Here is a 13,425-nt window from a genome sequence, read left to right on the forward strand (position 1 = left end):
TCATCCCCCGGGCATTTCTGCCCTTTCTCCTTCTCTTCCAGCTCCACCCTCCCAGCCACAGCTCTGAAATGACTTGGGCTGTCCTACAGCTCAGTCTTCTAGGGGATCCTGGCACCTCCCCAGGATGGGACTGGGGGTGTCCCTTAAACGGGGAGTTCTTACACGGTCAGCCCTTCACTGTTTAACCTTCGCTTCTCTCTTTCTCAAAACAAACGTTATTGAAATAATACACACACACACACACACACACACACACACACACACACACACACAAGCAGGAGCTCCCAGAACATCAGAAGGGAAAAAGCATCGATCAAGAAGGGACAGGAAGGGAACACTGGTGGTTCTCAAAGTGTGGTCTTGGAACCAATTCCAGGGGACCCCACTCTGACCTGAACCTGGGGAGCATATAAATATGAAGATTCCTGGGCCTTACCCCAAACCCACTGGGATCAGAATGTCTAGGAGTCCATGTTTAACAAGCACTCTTATATAGAGTGTTTATACACTCTTACACAAAATGGTGGCTCAGATGGTAAAGAATGTGTTTGCAATGCAGGAGACCCAGGTTTGATTTCTGGGTCAGGAAAATTTTCCCCTGGACAGGGAAATGGCAACCCATTCCAGTATTCCTGCCTAGAAAATTTCATGGACAGAGGAGCCTGGCAGGCTACATTTTCCCCTGGACAGGGAAATGGCAACCCACTCCAGTATTCCTGCCTGGAGAATTTCATGGACAGAGGAGCCTGGCAGGCTACAGTCCATGGGGTTGCAAAGAGTCAGACACAACTGAACAACTAACAGTTTCACTTTATACCAATGGAAAATCCAATTGTTGGCTTGTGGTATTTCTTTATTCTGGAAGAAATGAGCCCCTTTCTCAGCAGACTATAGATAATAGCCACATCCAACTCTAAAAAAAATTATAGTTTGCAAGGCACATCAAATCATATAGATTATAATTTGAAAGATTTAACTCTGAAATGAGCAAGGCTGAGGCTTTGGAGTGTGTAAAATGGGAGGAAGGGAGACTGCGTGCATGGCAGCCAGGATGGGCACTGGCAGGTCTCCTCCTTGCTTGCACATGTGTGTGCCAAGTCGCTTCAGTCACGTCCGACCGTTCGTTACCGTATGGACCGTAGCCTGCCAGACTCCTCTGTCCATGGATTCTCTAGGTGAGAATACTGGAGTGGATTGTCATTTCCTCCTCCAGGGGATCTTCCTGACCCAGGGATCGAACTCATGTCTCTTATGTCTCTTGTGTTGGCAGCCGGGTTCTTTACTGCTAGCGACACCCAGAAAGCCCACTCCCCCTTGCTTACAGTCCTTCAAATCTTCTTCCACTGCTTTTCAGATAAAGGTCAAAATACTTAGTGTGACGTGAAGGAGGCCTACTTGTCACTAAGCCCTCCTCCTTTTCGATCTGACTCCTGGACACCCTGGTTTTCTCTCAGTCCCTTGGGTCTACCCCAGGACCTTTGCATATGCTCTTCCCTTCTCCCTTTGTCAAAGCCTCTTTGTTCTCCATATTCCTTTGCTTTAGAGCCCCAGTTTTGGAATGGAATTAGTCACACCTTTGTGGGATCACCTGACTTATGTCCCTCTCTCCTGCAGCTTCCTGATCGCAGGGCCCACGTCCAGTCCCGCCATCACTGTATCCCTAGGCTGGCCTTGGTGCTGTGGCTCCGGGTAAATATTGTGGAATGGATGAATGATAATAGTTCTTACTGTTGACTATGAACACTTCTCACTAGCCTGGCTATGAACAGGTTTCCTGGGCTTCCCTAGTGGTTCAGTGGTTAAGAATCCATCTGCCAATACGGGGGACATGGGATTGATCCCTGGTCTGGGAAGATTCCACAGGCTTTGGAGTGACTAAGCCTGTGTGCCACAACTTCTGAACCTGTGCTCTAGACCTATGCTTGGCAACGAGAAACCGCTGCAACAAGAAGCCTGTGCACCTCAACGAAGAGTAGCCTCCACTCGCTGCCACTCAAGAAAACTCATGTGCAGCAACCAAGACCTAGCACAGCCAAAAATAAAATAAATAAATAAATAAACAGCCTTCCTATGGCCTTTAGGGAATTAAATTTCTTGCAGGATACAAGGAAAAAAATCTGGACAGTAAGGCCCTGCAGATACCAATATTGATTTTTCCCTGAACCAAATGATTACAAGTGACTTTGATTTTTTCCCTTATACTTTCCTTCATCCCAATTTTTAAAAACAAGAAGCATGGAACTACTTCCCATTATCGGAAAAAGTGAACAATGTCAAACTGTTATAAAACAAACACTCCAAACAATATTTCAGCCTTGCTGATAAATAGAACTCTTTAGAAGTGTGACTGACTATTTTTTAGGATTGATCCAGATAAATAAAACAGTCTTTTTTATGTGCTAGATAATTTGAAGGATGACTTTTTTATTAATACATATCCCTGAATCTTGGCTTTGGTGGCTCAGCTGGTAAAGACTCTGCCTGCAATGCGGGAGACCTGCATTTGATCCCTAGGTTGGGAAGATACCCTGGAAAAGGGAATGGCTATCCACTCCGGTATTCTGGCCTGGCAAATTCCATGGACTGTATAGTCCATGGGGTCACAAAGAGTTGGACACGACTGAACGACTTTCACTTCCACATCTACTAAATAAGATTCCATTCTGAATCTTATTTAATAGAATGACTTCTAGTGGCATTAATAACATAAACTATAAATTGACTGCTGAATGATTCCTCAGGATGGCTCACAGCTGATCAAAGATGATCCTTCTGGAACTTCCCTGATGGCACAGTGGATAAGAATCTGCTTGCCAATGCAGGGGACATGGGTTCGATCTCTGGTCTTGGAAGATTCCACATGCTGGGGAGCAACTGATCCTGTGGGCCACAGCTACTGAGCCCTCACCCTGGAGCCCACAAGCCGCAACTACTGAGCCTGTGTGCTGCAAACTACTGAAGCCCATGTGCCTGGAGCTTGTGCTCTGCAACAAGGGAAGCCTCTGCAATGAGAAGCCTGTGCACCGCAATAGAGAGTAGACCTCGCTTGCCACAGCTAGAGAAATGAAGGCCCAGCACAGCCAAAAATAAACAAATAAATGAATAAAAACTAATTTTTAAAAAATGGGTGATCCTTCCGAATAGAAAGGCCCAATGAAGTCAGCAGAAGGGCAATGTTTACCTTGTCATGTTTTATAAAACTGGAAAATGCTGACATGTCTGCAGGTTTCAGTTCTTCCAAGTAGACCCATGTCCCCACACCCCTCTTTAGAGCAACTCTCCTCTACCAGACCCATTTAAACCATGGGAAGGTGATTCGTCTAAGAGAAGACAGAAGCGCTCATCAGAATTCTATCCCCAAAACGCTTGGCGATTCACGTATCATCTGTACTCCAGGAAGCCAAAATGAGCTCACACTTCTGGAAATACAACTGATTTCTTCATAAATTAACCTGACTGTTGCTGGTGGTGGTGACTTATTTCTTAAACTAAGTCGGGAAGCAGTAAGGTGTCACTTATTTTTATACAATGAATGCAACTCAGTTTCTGTCTGATTAGTAACTGTCCTCACTGGTTTTCTTTTCCAAACAGCTTGTTAATGTCAGTGGATCCTCATCTCAACCCTCTGAGGATTCTTCTCTTCTTCTGAGAAGAGTCTCTCCGTCTTGTGAGCCCAAAACAATGACCACTGTGTCTTTTACTGAGCACCACATGCCAGCCTCTTTATGTGCACTTTTCACTTAACCCTCACAACCATCCTGTGAGGTAAGAGGTTTACAGACAGGGAAAATGAGCTCAGAGTGATTAGTCTGGTTGAAATCACTCAGCCACAAAGCAGCCTAATGAGATTCAAACCCAGGTCTGCCTATCTCCAAAGCCTCCACTTTTAAAAATTGCTAGTTTCCTCAAATGGACCACTCTGCTGTGGATGGATAGTCTGGGAGGCTTTGGGCATGTGTGTTGGTTGGGAGGATATACAGAATATCTATAAACTTTTTTCTTAATTTTGCTGTAAGCCTAAGATTGCTCTTTAGAAAATAGTCTTTGAGGAAGAAAAGATGATAGACATTTTATCACATCTTCAAGCAGCTCACTCTCCATGCTCTTTAGGAGAAACACACTATACACTCACTGATGAAACCTACCTGGAAAGGGCAAGTATACATCACCAGTAATAAAATGACCTATTGCATTACAAAAAAAAATTACTACAGTTTTTTTAATATCATAGTCAGGTTCAAAACAGAGATCTCTGTCTCTACTTTAGCCAGACAGGAAGTAACGTGTGTCCTCAGTCACTCAGTTGTGTCTGACTTTTTTGTGACCCTATGGACTGTAGCTTACCAGGCTCCTCTGTCCATGAAATTTTCCAGGCAAGCATACTGGAGTGGGTTGCCATTTCCTTTTCCAGGAGATCTTCCAGACCCAGGGATCGAACCCATATCTCCTACACTGCAGGTAGATTCTTTACCACTGAGCCACTGGGGAAGCCCAGAACAGGAAATAAAACCACCCCAAATCTATGCCTTGTTATGATAAAGGAGAAACTGCAATTCTTCTTTTTCTCCCCCCGACTACCCCGAACTTTGCACACTGCACAGATTTTTCTGTGTCCTTGAAAGGAAACCACATCATGGAGAAGACTCTCAAGGGGAGGTTCATGGAGTTAATTTTAAATCTGTTGAGCTTATGATAAACATTATCAGAAAACTAGGAATAAAAGGGGGAACTTGCTCACTTAGTAAGAACATGTACAAAAAACCTACAGCTTACTTCATACTTAGTGGTGAAAGACTGAATGCTTTCCCTAAGTTCAGGAACAAGCAAAGATAAAGATTTATACTGGGCCCCTGGTGGTTCAGTGGTTAAGTCTGCCTTGCAATGCAGGGGCCATGGGTTCAATCCCTGGTCAGGGAACTAAGATCATACTTGCCATGGAGCAACTAAGCCCATGCTGCGACTAGAGAGTCCATGCATTGCAATGGAAGATCCTGCATGATACAACAAAGATCCTGCATGCTGAAACTGAGACCCAATGCAGCCAAATAAAATAAATAAATATTTTAAAAATTTATGCCACTCTTATTCAACAGAGTCCTAGAAGTGTTAACCAGACAAAAAAAGCAAGGAAAAGGAAATGAAAGGCATTCAGATATCCTTTTCTGAAAGGAGAAATAAAACTAACCTTACTGTAGATGACATGATTGTTTGTGTATAAAATCCCAAGAAATCTACAAAAACCCTTATATAGAGAGTTCAGTTAATGTTGCAAGACACTAAGAAGCATACAGAGATCAACTGTATTTCTATATAGTGTCAATGAACACGTAAAAGTAAAAAAATGAACAAAATAAAAAATATAATACCTTTTGTGTGACAGTGTGTGTGTGCGCACTAAGTCGCTTCCGTCATGTCTGACTCTTTGCAACCCTATGGACTGTACCCTGCCATGCTACTCTGTCCATGGGATTCTCCAGGCAAGAATAGTGGAGTGGGTTGCCATGCTCTCCTCCAGGGGAATCCTCCCGACCCAGGGATCAAACTCGAGTCTCTTACGTCTCCTGCATTGGCAGGTGGGTTCTTTACCACTAGGGCCACCTGGGAAGCCCAAATACCATTTACAATCACTCAAAAAAAAAAAAAAAAAGAGAGAGAGAGAGAGAGAGAGAAATGCTGAAGTGTAAGTCTAACAAAGCACGTACAGAACTTGTGTGCTAAAAATTACACACCACTCACAAGAGACATCGAAGACCACCTGAATCAGTGAAGAAATAGACCATGTTCATGAACTGAGAGACAATGCGGCAGAACATCAATTACTCCCACACGGAATGAAGGACTAAACAGAATTCCAACCAGAATTGCAGCATGGTATTTTGTATATACAGACGGCTTACACTGAAATACAAATGAAAGGGCAAAGGAACCAGAATAGGTTAAAAAATTTGAAGAAGAATAAAGTGGGAGGAGTCACTCTACCTGATTTAAGACTCACACAGCAATAGGAATCAAGGCTGTGTCATAAAGGTAGAGGGATTGCCTCACAGATCCATGAGACATACTAGGGAACTCAGAAACAGCCCCTGTAGAAGTATGGCCGGATTATTTTTGACAAATTTGCAAAAGCAATTCAATAAGAAAGGACAGTCTTTTAAACAAATGGTTCTAGAACAACTCAATATTCACACGCAATAAAAGTGAACATTGACTTAAATCTCACATCATAAACAAAAGTGAACCCAAAATGGTTCACAGATTTAAACACAAAACTACATATAAGAGAAAATCCTCAGGATCAAGGACTTGGTGGCATGTTCTTGGACATGATACTAAAAGCATGATCTATGAAGGAAAAAAATAATGACCTGGACTTCATCAAAAGTTAAAACTTTTGTTCTGTGAAATATCCTGCTAAGAGAATGAAAAGACAAGCTATGGATGGGAGAAAATATTTGCAAACCATCTATCTGATGAGGGACTCATACCTAAAGTACCTAAAGAATTCTCAAAACTCAATGGTGAAAAAACAATTGGATTAGAAATGGTTAAAAGACATTAAGAGATATGTCACCAAAGAGGGTATGTAGAAGGCAAATAAGTACATGAGAAGACATTTAACATCACTCTCGATTTGGGAAATGCAAATCAAGACTATGATAAGAAATCACTACACACTTACTGAAACAGCTAAAATAAAAAACAGTGTTTATACTAATTGCTGGTGGGGATGCAGAGAAACTTATCTCATACATTGCTGGTGTGATTAAAAAATGGTGCAGCCACCCTGGATAAGATTCTGGCAGTTTCTCCACAAACTGATATATTAACATAAATGTTGATCCATGCAATCATACTCCTGAGCATTCATCTCAGAAAAATAAAACTTATATTCACAGAAAAACCTGTTCACAAATGTTTACAGTAGATTTATTTGTTACAGCCCCTAATGGAATCAAAATGTCCTTCAATAAGTGAACGGTTAAACATAGGTGGTACATCCATAACATGGGCTATTACTCAGCAATAAAAGAACCAGCTAATAACCTAGATCGATGTCAAAGTCATTACACTGAGCAAAAAAAAAAAAAAAAACAATGGCAAAGGTCACAAATGTTAAGATTCCATTTATGTAATACTATCAAAATGATAAAAATTATAGAGATGAAGAACAGATTAGTGGTTGTTGGGGCTTGGGGATGGTGGTGGGAGAAAGTATTGTGACCATAAAAGGAATATCATGGGACTTTTCTGGTGGTCCAGTAGTGAGATTCTGAGCTCCCAAAGCAGGCGGCCTGGGTTCAACCCCTGGTCAGGGAACTAGATCTCACAAGCTGCACTAAGACCCAGTGCAGCTAAGTAAATAAAGACATTAAAAAAAATATATCACAGGGGAGATCTTTGATGATGGAGTAGTTCTATACACCTTGGTGTGTGTGTGTGTTCAGTTGTTCAGTCATGTCCAACTCTTTACAACCCCACAGACTGTAGCCCACCAGGCTCCTCTGTCCATGGGATTTTCCAGGCAAGAATACTGGAGCAGATTGCCATTTTCTCCTTTAGGGGGTCTTCCTAACCCAGGGATCAAACCTTCATTTCCTGCATTGGCAGACAGCTTTTTTTTTTTTTTTTTTAACCACTTGAGCTATCTGGTAAGTCAATTCTATATCTTGGCAGCTACACACAAATTCATACATGTGATAAAATGCACAGAACAATACACACACTTTGTACCATTCTCTCTCTACTGTTTGTGAACCTATCATTTCAAAATAAAAAGTCTTTTAACAATCTGTTGAGTGAAGCCTAAAAGAGACCTGTCTTTTTAAGTTGTAAATTCCACTGCATTTTTCTTTCAATATTTTAACCTCTAAAATATTGAAATATTTTAAAAGGCTCAGAGCAACTGTTGTGTGTGTGTGTGTGTGTGTGTGTGTGTGTGTGTGTGTAGCAGAGTTTTATTAAAGTGAAAAATGACAGAGAAAGCTTCTGACACAGACATCAGAAGGGGGACACAGAGTGCCCCCAAAGCCACTGTTTTGACTAACTCCTTACTTTTTCCCAATTTCTTTGGCTATCATCAAGCTGGGACTGTGGACCAAGCCACAGCTAACACAGAGAATGAAGTGAAATGAGAGGATACTGTGGCTATGCCCAAGGCTTACTCTGATTTACTACCTGGAGGTGGGGGTGGGGGAGGGCCCCAAGGGACCCACAACAGTCTCAGAAGCTCTGAAAAGGGCAAGAGGCTGTTGGTCAAGCTGGGCACTTCAGGTGGCTCTGGCTGCCAGACCTGGAGCAGGTGAAGGTCAAGCACCAGCTCCATGCCCACCTTCCAAATGGCCCCATCAGGCAGCGGGGGAGGGGATCCTGGGTGGGACATCGCAGAACAGACACTGTCAGCGAAGGGCGGAAGGCACATCTCACTCTGCATCCTGCTCACGCTTATCACATGAGCCAGGGGGCTCCAGCACATCTGACAATTGGTTATTGGTAGCACACCGAAGATGAGACGGTTAGATAGCATCATGGACTCAATGGATGTGAACTTGAGCAAACTCTGGGAGACGGTGAAGGACGGGAGGCCTGGCGTGCTGCAGTCCATGGGGCCGCAGAGTAGAACACAACTGAGCAACTGAACGACAACCGCAAAGCACACGGAGGAAGGCAGAGGATGTCAGCCAGAGGCTGGGCTTCAGAAGCGGCCAGAGTCCGCAGCGGACTGGACTTCTACAGAGATGAGGGGCTGGGCAGGAAGAGGTCTTACCTCTAAAACAAGGTCTGAGTCTCCATGCCTTCCAATCGTAGTACTTTTATTCAAGACAAAAAAGCCTTCCGCACTCTTTAGATAGGCTTTCATACTCTCTGCTTTCCCTAGAAAAGGTTTGCAGAAAAAAATCTGGTTAGAAAAAAGAGTCCTTTAATTATTCAATATCATATTTAGAATGAGTGAAATATACCATAATGTCACAAGAGGAAAATCAGCAGAGGTAGGAGTGGATATACTAAGAATTACTGACCTACCACTTACTAATTCTGCGACTCTGGTTGAATTACTTATTCTCTCTGTAAACCTCAGTTTTCTCATCTGTAAAATGGGGCTAGTAATATTCTGTATCCAAAGGGTTTTGTTTAAATGCAGTGATACATGTGAAGCATCTAGAATGGTGTTTGCTAAACACACTTTTCTCCTACTGTGATTATTACTATTACTAATCTTGGGTTTCTTGAACTTTGAATCAAGGAACCCCAACCTTATAAAGAGTTTCTTAAAGTGCAGAGAGCAAATCATCAAGGAAATGGGCATTAGATGATACTTTCAAGTCACTGTATTTTGTTATACATTTAGGTAGAAAAACAGAATGATTTCCAAAGACAAAGTATTAAGATTATAGCTTAGTCAGGACTCTGTACCTACTTTTTCCTGGTGTTTTATTTATGAAAATGTGAAACACACAGAAAAGTTCAAAGAAGTAGATAGTGAATTCCTATATAACTACCACCCAGATTCCACGATTGACCTTTTGCTATATTTACTTTATCACGTATCTACCCATGTATCCTTCCATCCATTTTGTATTTCAACGCAGTTCAAAGTAAGGCCTATACATGCATTTTGGTTGTATAGGTTGCTCCCTGGTTGCTCAGGCAGTAAAGAATCCACCTACAATGTGGGATCCTGGGTTCGACCCCTGGGCTGGGAAGATCCCCTGGAGGACAGCATGGCAACCCGCTTCAGTATTCCTGCCTTTGGCAGGTTCCAAGACGTTAATGATAATTCACATGACACAATATTTGAATTCCAGTTTGAGAGATGTCCAGCTACACAGTGTGACAACCTCCATCTTAACGCCTTGTAAAGAAAGTCTCTTTTCACCTGAAAGGTCACTGAAGTGTGAAGCTGTTGTACTGTGGATAAAAACAAAAGTCATTTAGAGGCTTCCATGGTGGTCCAAGATCCTGTATGCCACGATGAGGCTTGAAGAACCCACGTGCCACAACTAAGACCAGGTGCAGCCAAATAAGTAAAGATTTTTTATAAAGAAAAAGGAAAAAACCTACTATTAAAAACAAAACAAAAAACAAACAAATGAAAACAAAAGTCATCTGGGTGTGACTGTAACAGGCCTCTTGTCTGGTTCTGCTTTCCATCCACATCTCCATCATTTCATCCACTACTAAGTATGAGGATGAACCCCTTCAGCCCAGTGAAGTGTGAGGCACTGGGCTATCCTTTTATAGACATTGCCTCTTTTCATTCTCAGAACAACCCTGCAAGGTAGGTGTCAGTATTGTCCCACTTTACAGATGAGGAAACTGTGACTCAGAGAGGTTAAGGTCACACAATAGTAAGTGTGTGGCAACTCTGGACCTTAGTCTATAACTACTGCACAAACCTCCAGTGTTGCTGGTGGGGCAGAGTGGGGTGGGGGAATTGCGCGATCTGCTGATGCTTGGGACATGCAACAACAGAAAGTCTTTAAAACCAGCATTCTATCCGCTGAAAGGAAGATGAGATCCTACCTGGGGATAAGAGAAATAAAAATAAGCAGGATAGTTTATATCTGTAAACTCTGAGGCCTGTGGATGTCCCACTAATACTGATGCTTCCATATAATGAGAAATAAAATGTATTAAGTTCACTGTCATGAACATAGGGGAAAGACATTTCCTCTTTCCAAACAACCATGCTACTGCCTTCAGTTATTAATCTTCATTGGCAGAGCACCATGTTATCCAGGAATTAATCTAAAATGTAAACTTGCAAGAAATGTCTCTGTTGTAGGAAAACCACAGGACAGGCCACTAATTTAAAACTTAAAACTTGGGTCATGTATATATTTGTTTTTCAGCTGTCACCCGAGACGACCCCAAAGCTGATGTCTTCTCTCTGCTCAGACGCCCCCCTTTGGGGCAACCTCGTGACCACTGTGGCTAAAGGCACCCTCAGTCATGTTATTCCCCTGTTAGTTTTCCCCTGCTGGGTTTCCTTCCTCGTACTTATCATTCTCTGACCTTTTCTTGTTCCTTTATTTAGTCGTGTTTGCTGTCTGTTTCTCTTTCACTCACTTAGATATATATTCCTGGAAAACCAGGACTGTGTTGATTTTGTCTTGGGTTTTGGGCCACACTCTGTGGCATGTGGGATCTCAGTTTCTGGACCAGGGGTTGAACCCTCTCACCCCCTGCATTGGAAGTGTGGAATCTTAACCACTGGACCACCAGAGAAGTCCCTTGATTTTGTTAAGAAGCAATTCTTCATGGGTTTCTTGTGCTCATCATACCCATCTTCAGAGCAAAGGCATTGAAAGATTTTGTCCTGCACCATCCTTCCAAGGATGCTTATATGACAAACAGCCTGGAGAATCAAGGTAATGTTTATAATAAAGACAATAGCTCCTTCTGAGGCTAAAGTCAGGCAGGTTTGCTAGCAGCCCCTTTCAAAGACTGAGATTTCCTAAGTTTGGAATTTCTTACCTGGGACACAGACTCACCACTGCATGCACCATCAGCCACCTTGGCTGTTCTTCACTATCCTGAGGGACTTTCAGGGCAACAGGAATCCCTGTGCATACGCAGCTCTGGCTGCTGGTTGTGTCTGCTGTGCTGTGAGCAGTCACGTTCTTAGTTTCTGGCCTAAGAGTCTTGCCTTTTGCCATTACCTATAAGGTGGTCAGGCTAATTTTCAAACAGGGTGAAACCTCACAGTCTTTGCAGTTGTTCTGTGCAGGACACCATCTCCAGTGCCAGGGCAGTGCCTGGTCAGCAGGTGCTTGGTCAACACTTGCTGACTGAGTGAAAATACAAATGACACCTCCAAGCAAGCCAGTGTGGCCAGCGGCTAGGAATCTCTGACAGTAACTACCTTTCATTTTTCCTTTCAGCATCTATCCTAGATAACTTCTTGGAGAACCTAAATTCTATTTCTAGCTTTTGGATTGGACAAGATTTCTCCACCTTAATCTTGCCCTGTGCATCACTTCTTTGTCTGAAAACACTGCAGAAAGTAATTTGAATGTGTTTAGCTCTATGAATTCGTTCTTACTCAGTGCCATGGAGCACCCACTACAATAAAAAGCAAAAGAAATAAAATCATCTGCATTCCCCCTGACCCCTCTGGATGGCTCAGAATTGGGCTACAGGAGAAAAACTTCTTTTGAGGACCATAAAAGGCCTCGAAGTTCCTTAAAGAAAGACAGGTGAGGTAAGGGGTGGGTGGGTGTGTGAGTGTCTGACCATTGGGTGGGTATTGGCTATAAACCAGGGGAAACAAGGGTTCCTCTCAATTTCAGCGGTACCCCAAGGACATCCAGAAGCTGGTGCCAAGCAGGGGCCTGAAGTTTCCTCGAAGGCTACCTCGGGGTGGGGGTGGGGGCTGCATTTAGGAAGGAAGGGCTGGTGTTGGGATAGCTTCTCTGGGGTGCTCCCGGCGACTCGAGCCTGGATCGGAGAGAAATTCAGCCTCGGGTGAGGCCGGGTCCTCAGGCTACAGCAAGCCCTTGACCTAGCAGGGCTGGCCTCTTCCGGCCCGGGTTTCCGTACGCCGCCTCCTTAGGTGTCGCTCTCACCTGGCCAGAGGAAGAAGCCCACGTCCCGTCCTCCGCCAAGAGACCGGCCCGCTCGGGAGGCGCCGGGGCTCGCTCCGGGCGAGGCCGCCCGGCCGCGCTCCCGAGGAGTCTCCAGCCGGCAGCCGGCAGCCCGCGCGCCCTCCCGGCCTGTGTACGCGCGTCGCCATGGCAACGCCGCCGGGCCGGCCGCCGGCGAGGGGCGTGGCCCGCGAGGGGCGGTGCGCGGAGAGCACTCGGCGAATTACAGCCTGTGGCTGCTCCGCGAGCCGTCCCGGATCCGCGGTCTAGCCCCATTTCATGGATGGGGAAGTTGGCTCGGTGGTCACAGAGGTAGTCCAAAGTTTTACATCGAGGAAGGAGCAGACTCTAGAATCCTTCCTCCTGTCGTTTGGCCTAGGCTTGGTGCGTTGGGGGGCGGTGGTCAGGCATGGAAGAGTAATGGAGCTGAGCTAGCAGCTTGCAGGTTAGTACCCTCCGCCCCTGCCAAATATCTAGTTCTCTCTGTTGCAGAGGAGAAAAGAGTAGGGTACGGTGGGGGTGGGGGGGCCACCACTTCTGGGGGTGGGTGTGGAGACGGGAGACTGGTGGGAGGAAGGAATACTTTTGAAAGAATGAAGGATTCTCCCACTGTTGTTCAGTCGCTCGGTCGTGTCTGACTCTTTGCGACCCTATGGACAGCAGCGCGCCAGGCTTCCCTGTCCTTCACTATCTCCCGGGGTTTGCTAGAAAGAGGTTATTTACAAGCCCACGGTCCTACTGTTCTGTCCTTCCCTGTCAGAACTGACTATTCATTCATTTGCTCTTTATTTCTACAAACATCACCTGAGTCCCTACAAATGTCAGACGGTGGCCCCAATGT

At 44.4% G+C, this 13,425-nt stretch overlaps 1 protein-coding gene across 1 annotated transcript in view; it reads right to left on the bottom strand.

Annotated features, from left to right (window-relative positions):
- The window catches only part of FHAD1 (forkhead associated phosphopeptide binding domain 1), a 154,960-nt gene extending 146,103 nt beyond the window's left edge, over positions 1–8,857 (bottom strand). Inside the window, exon 1 of the mRNA XM_052654095.1 lies at positions 8,765–8,857. Within this exon, the coding sequence (XP_052510055.1) occupies positions 8,765–8,857 (93 nt within the window). The remainder of the gene's footprint in view (positions 1–8,764) is intronic.
- Between the last annotated feature and the right edge of the window lie 4,568 nt (positions 8,858–13,425).

This window comes from Budorcas taxicolor, chromosome 16 (assembly GCF_023091745.1).
Source record: "Budorcas taxicolor isolate Tak-1 chromosome 16, Takin1.1, whole genome shotgun sequence".
In the NCBI taxonomy this organism is placed as follows: Eukaryota; Metazoa; Chordata; class Mammalia; order Artiodactyla; family Bovidae; genus Budorcas; species Budorcas taxicolor.